Here is a 13,395-nt window from a genome sequence, read left to right as displayed (position 1 = left end):
GTAAATGTGAAAGCAGAGCACGCAAGCCTAAGATTGTCCAAATCCAGAGAGAAATATACAGGACTGACCATCAAAGGCAGGAAGGCAGGCACCAACAGTGTCACTCCAGTGCCACTCTTACACAGGGGGACAAGGGAGGAGTCTAAAGAGGCAGGAGAGCCTATGATCTGGGGAAGGAAGGGAAGGAGAGATGGGAGTCTTGGCTGGGATCCTGGAGGAGGACTGACGACTAGGAGGACTTGGAAACACCGTGTTGCGGGAGGAGAGCAGTGTTGAGAATAAGCTGGGCTTGGGAACAATGCTGGGATGGTAACAAGACTCAAAAGGGAACATACACTTGGACAAATGATGAATGCAGAAAGGCTGGCTCTGCTAGCGGGCGGTGATGGCCCAAGCTCCTCAATCGTCCACTGTATCTGCATGTACACTGGGAACATGGGTTTCACCGTGTTCCTCACGATGCCCTCTTCCTCCTCTGTGAGGAGGACCAGTCCACGGCCTCCTTTCGGAGCTCTGGGCACCCTGGGGAGGGAGGTGGCAGCAGGAGGGAGCAGGTCGGCCAGGCAGCCAGAGCCACGTCTGTGTCCTGGGCCTGGCTCTGGGCAGGTGGCGGCAACGCTGGGTGGCCCTAGAACCTTGCCTTTGCCCCATCTCCAGTTTTCCACCTGGAGAAGGCAGAGTCTGTGAGTTCTCCCAGCGCACAAGCAAACCCACATATCCCTCCCATTGAAGGGCATCCACTGGGTGGAATTCTGGGCCTGGCAGCGTCTGGCTGTGTGTGTTGGGCCCAGATGTGGGAACTCAGCTCCAGAGTGGCATTTACGAATCTGGGAGTATTCGAGGCTCTGGGGGGCTTTTCCCTGCCCTTTTCTTACACTGGGAGAGTCTGATGAGATGACTTGGAGATTGGCTCTGGGCTGTCTGGTTAACACGTGCCCAGGTGATTACAATCAGGCTTGGGGCTTCCTATCTGGGACCCGGCATGTGAGGGAGAAGCACCATCACGTCAGCCCCGGGCCTGGGTCCACCCAGAGTCCGGGTGCCAGCGGGGAGCCCTGTGCTCATGGCTCTGCTGGGGTGATGCTGAGGGTGGGGAAGCAGGACTTGGGTGGTGACAGGCTCTGGCTCAGAGCGCCCTCCACTCACCTTGGGCTTTACATCTGAATGATGCGGAGGGAGGGGCTGCACAAGACAATTGTATCTAGGCTCGGGGGGTTGTTATCGGGGCCGAAATGCTTTCCACATGCATAGATTTCGGGTTTCACCCAGAGCACCTCTCTTACAAGCAATTGTTTCACTCAGATGTTTCACTCATGTGGCCAACCCCTGTGTGGACTTTGGATTTATGACAGTGGCATGCTGTAGCCCCACACGTAGCCTGGGCTCTTAGAGGTGGCGTTAGGCCCTCTTGACATCAGATCCATCCCTGTCTTAGGCGAGAGGTCATCAGCTTCTATTGAACAAATCCAGTGACGGGGAGCTTAGTCCTCCCCAGGCCCCATGGAGACAGCTGGAGCCGCTAGACATGCCTTTCTCACCCGCATTGTGAATCGGCGACCCTGCGACTCTTCCATCCAGACGTGTGAGTTTCTCTTCCCTCACCCACGGTGATGTTGAGACACAAGAAGACATCGATTCATTTCCCCTAAATCCTTTCTTTTCCAGGCCAAACAGAGGCCGCTAGCACCTCTTAAAGTTTAATGTGCAAACAAATCACTGGGGAATCTTCTGAAAATGCAGATGGAGATTATGGATTTCTAACAAGCTCCCCGGTGATGTGGCGGTTCCATGGACCCCACTTAGAGAAGCATGACTGGGGGGATGAGTTCCTGGGTGGGCCCCTCACTTGGTGACTGTTGACTGAGGGGAGTTACTCCACGTCCCAGTGCCTTTGCTTCCTTGATGGTAACATGAAGCTAATGAGGGCACCTGTCGTGGGTTTGCGGTGAGGATCGAGGCCAGGCTCGAATCTCCTTATTCGGGGGCTGGCACAGGGCGTGCGATGGACCATATGAGCTCTTAGTCATTTTCCGCTTAGCAGCCCCAGGACCTTTGACTGTTCCCTCAAGGTGCTCTGCATTTATGTCCCCTCCACAAGAGACACTTGGAAGGGCCATAACTCACAGAAAGGGCCAGCGCACTAAACAGAAGATGCAGGTGTGGCCTTTACCTACAATCTCCCCAAACAATATGTTCACAACTCTCACCACTATCGTATTAAACACAGTGGTAGGACTAGTGGTTTTAATGGGCAACTCACGTGAGTGAAATTTCAATTCAGAAGCTGAAGGCCATATTAACAAAGGTCTATCCTGCCAGGTTACCCTGGTTCCACTCCTGCACTGATTAGAATTGCTAAACCCATACACTTTGAGAAGGCAAGGCAAATCTACTAGTATTTAACACATGTCATCTTTGTTTGACAGACAGATTAAAGGTGGGGAAATTCTTGTTTCTTCATAAGCTGATGCACTACTCTGTGTGTTTCCTGGCTCAGCTCAGGTGCCATTTCCGTAGTAAGCCCTTTTTCCTTCCAGGCTGAGTCAGAGGCTCCCCTGATCATCCTATTAGATCACTTACCATGTGGGAGTGTAATCATCTTTCTTCTCTGTTAGATTTTAATTTCCTGAGCACAGAGATCAGATCTTTTTCTCATGGTTCTTTGGTGCCCAGCCAAGCACCCAGCACGGAGCAGGAACTCTGAAAATGTTTGTAAAGGGAGGGAGGGAAGAAAGGGTTAAAAAAAAAAAAAAAAAAGGAAGGAGTAAAGGAGGAAGAGGGGAGGAGGGAAGGGGGCATAAATGATCCTCTCCAATCCCGAACCAAAAGAAACAGAAAGAGAACATCATTTGCAAATGAGTTGGTCTTCAGTGACTTTGGTCCTGTGGAGGTATCACTGCTTCTTTGGAACTTAGGCACTTTGCTGTAAGTGATGGAGACCTTCTTGCCAGCTGACCTGCTGGGGAGCCAGGTGTCCAAGGGATCCTTCTAGATTTGTGAGTGGATGCTGCCTTCTGCCAGGTGTCTCATTTCTCTTTTATATCCATAGGGGCAAAGAGGACTGGGGAGTTGACCTTGGTCTCCAAATATCTTCCTTTACATTTTTAGCTCCATCAATAGCCCTGCTCATATTGCTTCTAAGACAGAAGATAACTGGTCCCCGAACATAGGATCCTTTATGTAAAATATATTTTTCCTTGTGGGGAAATAGGTACTGTAACTATGGTTAATTTTTTTAAACTCATGGACTCTGCTTTTGTTAGGCAATTCTTTTCCTGGGCCCTGAGAATTTTAAAAAGTGCTATTACTTTTCCTTTTTGTACGATGAACACAGGTGAGAAGATGCTTGGTGCTTTGGTGACCATCACCAAAAATCACAGCACTGCTCTCTTCACTCACACCCAAGGGAGTGACTTGTGGGAACAAGGTTTCTCAGACAGTGGCCTGCCTGAATGCCTGGCTGGCCATCTAGCTGACTGACCAGGCATTGACAAATCTACCGGCATCAGCCTAGGGGACTTGTGTGGCATTTTCATGTGAAATTAAGGCGCAGCTGCACTCACTAGGAAAACAAACAGGTAGAAAATCCTGAATTCAAATCATGATCCAGAATATGTTCAGTATTTGTGTGAGTCTGGGACTGGGAGGGCTGAGGTGGGAAGCCCCATGAAAAAGATGGCAGGATTCCCAGGCAGGGCCACTACTCTCCTGCCAGCACCATCCGGTTGTTTCCCTGGCCCAGCAGCATTATCTTGCTCTTTGCCTCTGAAACGGCTTGCTTCTAGGAAAGTGGAACTTACCCCTAAGATTCTATTGGTTCCCTGAGCTAACTCCTGATTGGTCCATTTGTAGCACCTCATTTGCATAGGGCTCACTCCTGGTTGGTCCATTTCTATCACTCCTGACTGATCCATTTCTACAAATGGATTTCTACAAATGGATTGTTCCTAAATAGACAATTTGTTATACCTTATTTGCATATGATGTTGCAAAGTGTAGACTGGCAGCCTATAAAAGCCTGTGTAAACCTACAGATGGGGTACAGAGCTTGGAATGTTAACTCCTCTGGGCCTGCTGGTGTAATAAACCTGAGTTCTCCAACTCTCTGAGTGCTGCTTGGTCTCTCGCCCGGATCCACGTTGCTGTCACAGCTGAGCTGTAACACTGAGCTGTAACACACTTTGCTGCAACAGAGTGGCGGGTGCCTCCCCATCTTTTCAGCCTAGAAACGGCATCTTTGCCAAAAGAACCAGGGCGATGCGTTTTGTGTGGTCCCCTGGGGCGTGGGCAGTGCAGTCCCGACAGCTGCCTGGACAGCTGCCCTTTCTACACAAGGAGGGAGGCGCTGTAGCCCCCGCCTTTCCCACAGCACAAGAATGAAGAGGCGTCAGCAGAAGCCCTGGGCGAAAGCCCACGAGGGCCAGCCTGGTTTCCTTCCCAGCACGTAGCCCAGAGTGGGCATCTGCCCACAGACCCTCCCTGCTCTCAGAGGCTCAGAGGTGGGATCCTGTTCCCCTGTGTGGATTCAGATACTTCCCTCCACCTCACCAGAGGGACCTGGGGGGAAACACAATTTCCTTTTAAGCACAGGGCACAGATATTGGGACAGTCAGGGCCTGACTGAGGTCCAGGGTGATCCTTGATGGCAAGCTTGGGTCCTTCTTATCTCTGCCCCGGCAAGCACTAGTGGAGAACTTGGCCCAAAAAGGCTGGGACAGCTGCAGAAGGACTGAGCAGGGACACTGGGACTGCAGTGGATGCTGCGGCCGCGCTCTGTTCAGAGTGGAGATCCTGGGTGGCTGCCCAGCTGCAATGGAGGACCTGGAAGGCAGGACCCTTCACTCACCAGCGCAGACCCACCACTGCCCACAGAAGAAAGACAGGAGTTCAGTGACAGAATCACATCTGCAAACTTGTTTCACTTTTTACAAGGTGATCAGAAAATAGCCTTCAGAGGAAAGTTTCCTCTGGAAAGAAAACCCATTCTATTCAAATAAACATTTCTGCAAAGTTGCCTTGGGTGGGTCCTCAGCCATTTTCCCCTGAGGTGAGCCTGATGGACTGCTGCGTCTGAGCGAGGGAGGGGTGGCCGCCCTGACCTAGAAGAGGGTGTGCCAGGCGCTCCGCTTGCTCAGCCAGGCTCAGCGCGGTGCAGCATTCCTGGGGGGCTGGGGGTTTGCCCGCTGTGTGCCAGCCCTTGAGGAGGAGTGGGTGGGATGCTGTCTGTTAGCGGGGTGGGGGTGGGTAGTCCGTTAGAAATCAGGCTAGACCCACCCTGGTGGCAGGGCCAGGGGAGAAGGACAGGGAGGTGGGGAGGGGAGAAGAAAAGAAGTGAGCAGATCTGGCACGTGGGAAGGGGCTTGGAAAGGATGGGATCATGTGAGTGGAGCAGCGCGCTTCCCGAGAGGGGAGCCCCAGGGAGCCTTCAGGTGGGGTTTTCTCAGGGTCCCTTCTTCCTTGAAGACTTCAGGGATCTCAAATGGCTGAGTATATGTGTGTGGGTGTGTGGGTGTGTGTGCGCGTGCGTGTGTGTGCGTGTGCATGTGTGTGTGCGTGCGCGCGCGCGCGCGCGTGTGTGTGTGTTTGGGGTGGGGACTGATTGTTCTGGGGGAGGGGCAAGTAAGCTCTCCGGGGTTTACTAGGTGGGGAGTTCGTCTGCTGTAATTCTCAAGAAATGCCTTCTGTGGCAAAGTCCTCTAGGTCATTGGTAGAGATGATGCCCAGGCTTGGAGCATCTTCCTCATCCTCCCCCGGGCTCTGGGGAGGCCCCTCAGGGCGCTGGCCTGCCGAATGCTGGGTGGGGTCGCCAGGAGGCTCAGAGGCCAGCTGCAGGGCAGCATCATGGGCGCTCCGGGGCCTGGGGCCCACTGCCTCAGTGGTGTGAGGGGGCTGCCTTAGGAAGGTGGGGGCGGAGAGCTGAGAGGAGCAGCGCAGGGGCATCAGGGCCGTCATGGGCAGGGGCCGGAAGCCAGGGTACAGCACGTAGGGAGCAGCAAGCACGTCTGGCGTGGTTGGCTCCGGGGAACCTCTCTCAGAGGCTGGGATGGAGACCTTGACATATTTGCCTGTCTCTGGGTCATAGAAGGTCTTGATTTTCACCTGGAGTGGCAGATCGAAGACAAAGTACTCTCCAGACTGGGGGTCTTGGAGGACCTTCTGGGTGGCAGGGAAAGCGGGCAGGGGTGTAAGGGACTGGGACCCCCCAGGCCGCCGTCGGACCGGCTCTGAGAAGGCTGACACTGAGTGGCGGTGCGTGGGAGGGGGCAGGGAGCGGACCACGGGGAACCTGGGCTGGGGCTTCTCTCCGGGGGATGGTGGCCTATGCTCTGAGTCCTCAGGATGGAGCCTTTCCTCCCGGCGTTCGCCATGCTTTTCTTGCAGCTGGTCGATCTTTCTCCTCTTGCTCGCCAACTTCTTCGCCCGCCGCAGGGCCTTCTCTGTTTTGGGCGGGACTGCGGGTGGCTTGCCGGCTGCCCTGTCCAGCTGAGTAGGAGGCCCTGGCTTCTCCCGGAGGCCTGCTGAGCTGGTGGCCACATCCAGCAAGGAGCCTCTTGGAGAAAGCGTCCTGAGGTCTTCTGCTGATGGCTCAAGTTGGGGGTCGGAGCCAGCCTCCCACGTGAAGGCATGTGTCAGGTCCTCCCTGCGGGCCACCCTACCAGGGCCGGGGCTGGCCCAGGGGCTGCTGCGGGGAGGCTCCCCTGGCAGCAGGCTTAGCTCACTGGGGGCCTGGGAAGCATTGTCCCAAATGCTACTGGTGGCAGGGGAGCACACGCTGTTCTCCTCCAGGGAGCTGGCATTGGGGGACACCGCCATCTCCCCGGGGACCAATCTTCTCCCTGGGGGCCCTGCCCTGGGTGTCGACAAAAGGTGACTTTGGAAGCCTTGTGTCTGCTCTTGCCAACAAGTTCCAAGCTGCTGTGGAGGTGGCTGGTCTTCCAGGTCACCTTCGGGCAAAGCAATCGTGGGGATGCACCTTGGAGTATCTAGCTTCCCCTGGTCTGCAGAATTGCTCATGCGGTCATTTGCCACAAATTGCCATGCGATGTCAGGGGTTGGCTTCAGCCCTTGGCCCTCTCTAGTGACTGGAGGAGTTGGGACATACCTCTTTGGAGCTGGATGGGAGGTTTCCGTCCTCGCCGCACTGGGCACTCGCCCGTGGTCCTCCATGCCCTCACAGGTCGCGCCCTTCAAGTGTGTACCCTGCACGCTGGCAGATGTTGGAGTGCTGGGCATTTCCTGGCTCTCAGGAGCATAAAGGCCAGCGTCCCCGCCCCAGCCCGGCCTTGGCAATTCCTCCTTTTTGTGGCTACTGCCCAGAGGGGACTCTGAGGACGTGACCCTCAAGAGGGGCAGCATGATGGGTTTTATCACAGAGGTGGCCCTGAGGGTGTTGTCTTTAATTGCAAACAGTATGTGCTTGTTTGAAGTGGATGATGGTGAAAGGGTTAGGTCTTTGGCATGGGAAAGGGAGGAATCCTTACTTCCCCCAACCCAAGTGCCTCTGAAATTAGCTTCCTCCCTCGATGCCTTCCCGGGGCTACCTCCAGGCAAACTTTCCTCTTCGCCTTGCAACGATTGCCTCTTGCTGAGCTCCTCCACGCGTGTGTGCCCACTGTTTAAGGGGCAGTAATGTAGCTCAGCTTCCTCCATCACTTTCTCCTGCTCATCCTTCTGACTGTCACCTGCACTCACGTCATTCCTCCTGTCTTCCCGCTGGCTCTCGGTGAACCACATCTTCTGCTGATCCTCGAACGAGGCAAAAGACTGATCCGAAGAGCTGGTGCTGAATTTGGCCCTACTTTTGAGGCCTGGCATAAAATCAGACTGTGTATCGCTATAAAACACATCTTCCTCCTCGGGAGAAAGGGGCCCTGGGGAGAATTTCTGGTTGAAGTTTGGATTCTGAAGTCCTACCTCTCTCTCGGGTTCTGTCTCTTGAGAGATGGATCTCAAGAACCCATTCTCTAGGCCGAGGGTCTTCGGGTTCTCCAAAGCCTTCGCCACCTCGGAGTCTCCCCTGCAAAGCTTCAGGGACAGATGTTTCCTGGGGTGGCGTTCCCTGGAGTCTGGACACCAGCCAGGCCTGGAGGTACCCATCTCTGATTCTCCATTGGTGTCATCCTTCTCATAGCCGTTCCTGTCGGCAGCCTCGCCGTTGACACAGAAGGGAGCTTTGGTGGTAGCTGATGGTGAGGTTAGAGTTAGGTTGTTGTCTACAGAGGCTACACTGGGGTCCTTCTGGGTACTGACTAGCGACACAGAAGGGGCTTCAGCGGATCTCTCCTTACACAGCTCGTCTGGCGGGCTTTCCTCGAGCCCGTTGGGAAGGAGGACGCCGTTGCTCAGGGAGTCTTGCTGGCCTCTGGCTTTCTCATCGAGACCTTTCAAGAGAGGTGAGGGACTGTATGTGCTCTTCACGCGCTTGCGCACGTCCTTGAGGTTGAACAGCAAGCTAGGGGCTTTGGACTTGTAGCTGTCCCGGGACTGACATTCGCTGGGCTCCTTCTCTTGGTATCCATTTAGCTGTCCTGGGGGCGACGGGGTTGTCTCCACCGGCTGGCTGTCGGATGACTCCGGGACATGCTTGGTGGGTATGATGGGGGTCAGCAGCTTACTGATGTTGAAAGGAGGATCGTAATGCTTGCTGGGGTCCACAGGCATGTCAAGAGCATCATTTTCTGGAAATTGCTCCTGGGGATTGTGCTTTGTATACAAGACTGGACCTCTCCTGTTGGCCTGCTTCCTCTCTCCCGAAGCCTCCTGTAGACTTTCTTTCGTTCCTTTACCAGGCTTTGGTTTCCTCCAGGGGGCATGGTTTGGCTTCACCTGAGGGTCAGGCTGTGAGCTGGAAGCTTTTCCCTCCGTAGCAAATATCTGGGCTCCAGGATCCCTAGATGCCCAGGGTCCGGAGGTGGGGAGAGTCCCTGCGACCAGCCTATTCTCTTCCTGACCGCAGCTGGCCCGGACATGGCAGGGGGAGACTTTGTGTTCGGGGACCGGGGGCTCTCTTAACAAGGGCGTGTCTTCATAATGCACGGGAGCCTTGCCTTCTGGGGCAGCATCAGCAGCATCCTTCCTCTCAGGCAGCCTTGGCTGGTGGGCGTTCCAGGACTCGAAAGCACTGTTTTCACTATGAAGAAAAGTCCCCTTGGGAGCCCACTCCTTGCCCCTTCCAGGCTCACCCGTGGCTGCCTTGTGGGCTGGAGAGGGGAACTTTGACTCAAACGAGTTACCCGCATTTTCGGGTGCTGGGAGAAAGCTGCTGGCTCCGTGACAGGCCATTTCGGGGTTCTTGGGGGACTCCTCTCCGTGCTTCCTGCCAGGCTGGTGGCTAGTCTGATGGGTGCTGGAGACTTCGGCAGGTACCCTCCTGACGGTCAAAAAGGCAGAATCGAAGCAGAAGTTGACGCCACTTTCCGGAAGAGGAGCAAATTTGGGGGGATTTTTGAGAGCCGGAGGCTTGCTTGGAGGTGGTCTGCTGTCACAGCGTTGGCTCTCAGTCCTGTCGAAAGATTTAATTAGTGATGATACTTTGGAAATAGGCTTGTTGCTGCTCCTCAGGCCGGAAACGGGCACCTCCAGTCTCCTCTGGGCTGAGGTCAGCGGGGGGCTGCTTTTGGGGTATTTCTCCTCCCCTTGAACGTACTTGGGCAGCTGTTGGAATGTGGCTGCCCAGCCTGCGTGCTCGGTGCCTTGTGATGGTAACTGGCTCCAAAGGCCACTTTTCCGGTGGGTGTGGCTCACCGTTCCCTGGTGCAGATTCCCAAACACCTGGCGGGTGATATCTGGGGACAGGGCCAGGTCGGAGTCATGGAAGGAGGCGTCCTCTGAGATGCACAAGCTCCGGAATGCCCGGTCTGTGAGGCTGCTCACCTCCCGGTCCGCATCGTCCAGCACACTGCCAATGCTCGAGGAGTCGCTAAAGCCGTCTGTGCACTTCTTACTCCCCTGCATCGTCTGTCAGCCAGGAAGACCGTCCCCGTCAGCCAGTGGGCACCCCTGGGTGATGCTTCTGGAAGGGTTGGATGCAGCCCTCTTGTCACAAAATCAGAGTTTCCTGATGATCAGATGCAATGGCAAAGTGGGAGTTTTATTTTTCTGCAAAAGAAAGAAGTGCAGGGTGTGACTACCATATCCGACTTAGTGGCTCTATGTAAGAAAGACACGCTGGTCCGGATGGGCAACGGTGCCTGTGATGGTTGATTTTATGTGTCAAGCTGTCTGGGCCATGGTGCCCAGTTTTTGGTCGAATGCCAGTCTAGATGTTGCTGTGAAGATAGATATATTTTTAAAGATGTAATTAACATCGAAACCACTAGACTTTGAGTAAAGCAGATGACTCTCCAGAAGCCACAAGGCTGAGATACCCCGAGCCAGCGGCAATTCTACCTCCAGTCTTTGGTCTGGAGCTGGAGAATCTATTCCGCCTTGGGTGTCCAGCCCTCCTGCCAGCCCTGCCATTACATGAACCAGTTCCTTTACAGTAAATCTCAATCTCTCTCTCCCTATACATTCTATTGGTTCTATTCCTCTGGAGAAGCCTGACTACTACACTGCCTAAAGTTCAGATGTGTCATTTTTGCAGAGAGATCCTCCCTGGTGTCCCATGGCGGGTGTTCCCTTCTCACTGTCTGTCACAGCGCCTGGTTTATTTTCTTTGTGGTACTGAGTACGATCTAAAATAAAATGTATTTCTTTGATGCCTCTCCCCTCCTTAGACTCTAAGAACCAGGAGCTCAGGAGCCACTAGGCTGTCTGCTCACAGACTGCCCTGGGCTCGTAGCCACCCCAAGAGGGCACAGCCCCCAAGAGCCTGCATCCTCTGGGCTCCTTCACTCTCTGGCTTGCCCTTGGCTGTGGCCAATGGGAGATGCTGGTAGGAGCTTGGAGGGAGGGGAGCCAGTATCCCTGGCATTTTTCCCTCTCCCTGCCCCATCCCATCCCTGCTCCTGGCTGTGGGGTGAGGTCCTGGCAACACTGCAGTCCTCTCTAACTTTGACCCCTCCCGTGGGCTCTGACTCTCCCTGGGCCCTGCAACACTGCTGCCCTTGCCCCCGAGGGCTGCAGGGAGGATGGCTGTCACTCTTTCTGAGTGACTCCACATCCTGGAGTCTCCCTAATTCTGCCTACACCTCTGTTACAGCCCCTTCATTACATTCTCTTATTCTTTTAAAAAAAGATGGTGAAATATACAAGACATAGAATTCACCACCTTAACCACTGCAAGTGTATAGGCCAGTTGTGTTAAGTGCATTCATACTGCCCTGCAACCATCACCACCCTCCATCTGCAGAACTTCTTCATCTTGCAAAACTGAACTGTGTACCCATTACACCACCCCTATTCTCTCCTCCCCACAGTCCCTAGAAACCACCACTCTGCTTCCTGTCTCTGAATTTCACTACTCCAGGTACCTCATAGGAAGGGAACCATCCAGTATTTGTCTTTTTGTGACTGGTTAATTCACTTAGCAGTGTCCTCAGGGATCATTCATGTTGCAACATGTGTCAGAATTTCCTTCCTTTTTAAGGCTGAATAGTATTGCTTTGTATGTATAGACCACATTTTGTTTATCCATTCATCCGTCAGTGGACACTTGAGTTGTGTTCACCTTTTGGCCATTGTGAATGATGCTGCTATGAACATGAGTATCCAAATATCTGGTCAAGAGCTTGCTTTCAATACTTCTGGGGACATACCCAGACGTGGGATTGCTGGATCATATGGTAGTTCTGTTTTTAATTATTTGAGGAGTCACCGTACTGTTTTCTTCCAGAGCGGCCGCACCATTTTCCACATCCATTAACAGTGCACAGGAGTTCCAGTTTCTCCACATCCTTGCCAGCACGTGTTTTCATTTTGGATGGTTGCCATCCCAGTAGGTGTGAGGTGGTTCACTGCATTCCCTGCTGGATTCTGTCTGAGGATGCTGGGACCCTGACCTCCACCACTGGGTATGCACCTCCAGTGCCTAGAAGAGGCCTGGCCAGGGCAGGGGTGGAGGAAATGAGGACATGAAAAGTTAGATAAAACAGCAAGTACAGACCACAGAGTGGACTCAGGTTGGGGGCATTTGGGACAGTGAACATCCAGCAGGGAGCTGTGAGTCCTCCGCTGTCATACGCTGTCTCCGCACACAGCCTTCCCTGCCTGGCTGGCCTGGGCAGTAGCCGCAGGGACCTGAACAGGGGTGTGGGGGATGGGGAATGAAGGTGCGGTATAGCCCGCATGTCAGGAGTCCCGGAGCCTAGCCTGGCTCCACAAACAGGGCTGCCCACGAGGCATCCTGCTCAGGTCCGAGGCTGGTGTGCCTGCAGCGCTGTGGTTTGGTCCTGGAGGTCCGTCCGCCTTCCTCGAAGTTTCCTGCTTCCTCTCTTGACCACAACACTCTGATGACTTTTCTTTTTTTTAATTAAAAAATTATTCCTTTATTTATTTTTAATTTTTAAATTATTTTTGGGGAGAGAAGTAATTCGTTTTATTTATTTATTTTTAATGGAGGTACTGAGGATTGAACCCAGGGCCTTGTGCATGCTAAGCACACAATCTACCCCTGAGCTATACCACCCACACCCCCGCCATGACTTTTTGATGCTGATTTGTTGGCAGGCTTGTTTTAATGAATGAATGAGCTGAGGTGGGGCCGCTGGAGAAAGCGGAGGACCCTGAGTTCTGGTAAACCGGATGAGGTGACAAGAAACCATGAATCGGCCCTGGGAAAGCCTGTACTTACATGCTCCTCAGCTCTGCCTTAAAAATCGGGTGGCTTGCTCCCCAGAAAGCACAGTAGGTGTCTTTCAGAAGGCCCTCGAAAGGGGAGACCGTCAGCCCCAGCCCCCGTGCCTGGCCAACCTCATTCCCATTCCTACCCCCTTTCCCCTCCCCCATTTCCCCTTTAAAAGCTGCGGAGGCCGAACGCTCCTGGTCTCAGACTCCCACGTGGCTAGCCTGGCCCTGTGGCAACATAGCTCTGTGACCACAGGCGTGGAAGCATGCCGACGTCTGGGAAAACTCTTGCCTTTCCGATCAAAGGAGCAGTCCCAGCTTCCCCTCCGTTGGTGGCTTTCTTCCTGCTGTAATGCAGACGCCAAGCCTGAAACTGACTCTACCTATCTGGTAGCCATCGGCTTGCGGTGCAAACTCTATCTGTTTGCACCGCAAGCTGATGGCTTCAACTACAGAAATTCAATCTCTCACGGTTCTGGGGGCTGGGAGTCCCCGATCGAGGTACGGGCAGGGCTGGTTCCTTCTGAGCGCTGCAAGGGAAGCCCGGGCCTCTCTCCTCGGTGTGCAGAGGGCTGCCTTCTAGCTGTGTCTCTTCACGCTGGCTTGCCCCTGTGTCTAAGGATGCCAGTCCTACTGGATTAGAACCCGCCCTAATAACTTCATCTTAAC

General features: G+C 54.0%; 1 protein-coding gene across 8 annotated transcripts in view; it reads right to left on the bottom strand.

Moving 5' to 3' along the window:
- Positions 1–4,891: 4,891 nt before the first annotated feature.
- The window catches only part of C11H10orf71 (chromosome 11 C10orf71 homolog), a 56,207-nt gene continuing 47,703 nt past the window's right edge, over positions 4,892–13,395 (bottom strand). For all 8 annotated transcript variants that reach the window (XM_045523029.2, XM_045523030.2, XM_074374374.1 and 5 more), the window contains one exon: positions 4,892–10,098. In XM_045523029.2, the coding sequence (XP_045378985.1) occupies positions 5,668–9,954 (4,287 nt within the window). In that variant the 5' untranslated portion in view covers positions 9,955–10,098 and the 3' untranslated portion in view covers positions 4,892–5,667. The remainder of the gene's footprint in view (positions 10,099–13,395) is intronic.

The sequence above is a fragment of the Camelus bactrianus genome, chromosome 11 (genome assembly GCF_048773025.1).
Source record: "Camelus bactrianus isolate YW-2024 breed Bactrian camel chromosome 11, ASM4877302v1, whole genome shotgun sequence".
Classification (NCBI taxonomy): domain Eukaryota; kingdom Metazoa; phylum Chordata; class Mammalia; order Artiodactyla; family Camelidae; genus Camelus; species Camelus bactrianus.
Note: the sequence above shows the minus strand (reverse complement) of the source record. Positions and strands in the feature narration are given on the sequence as shown.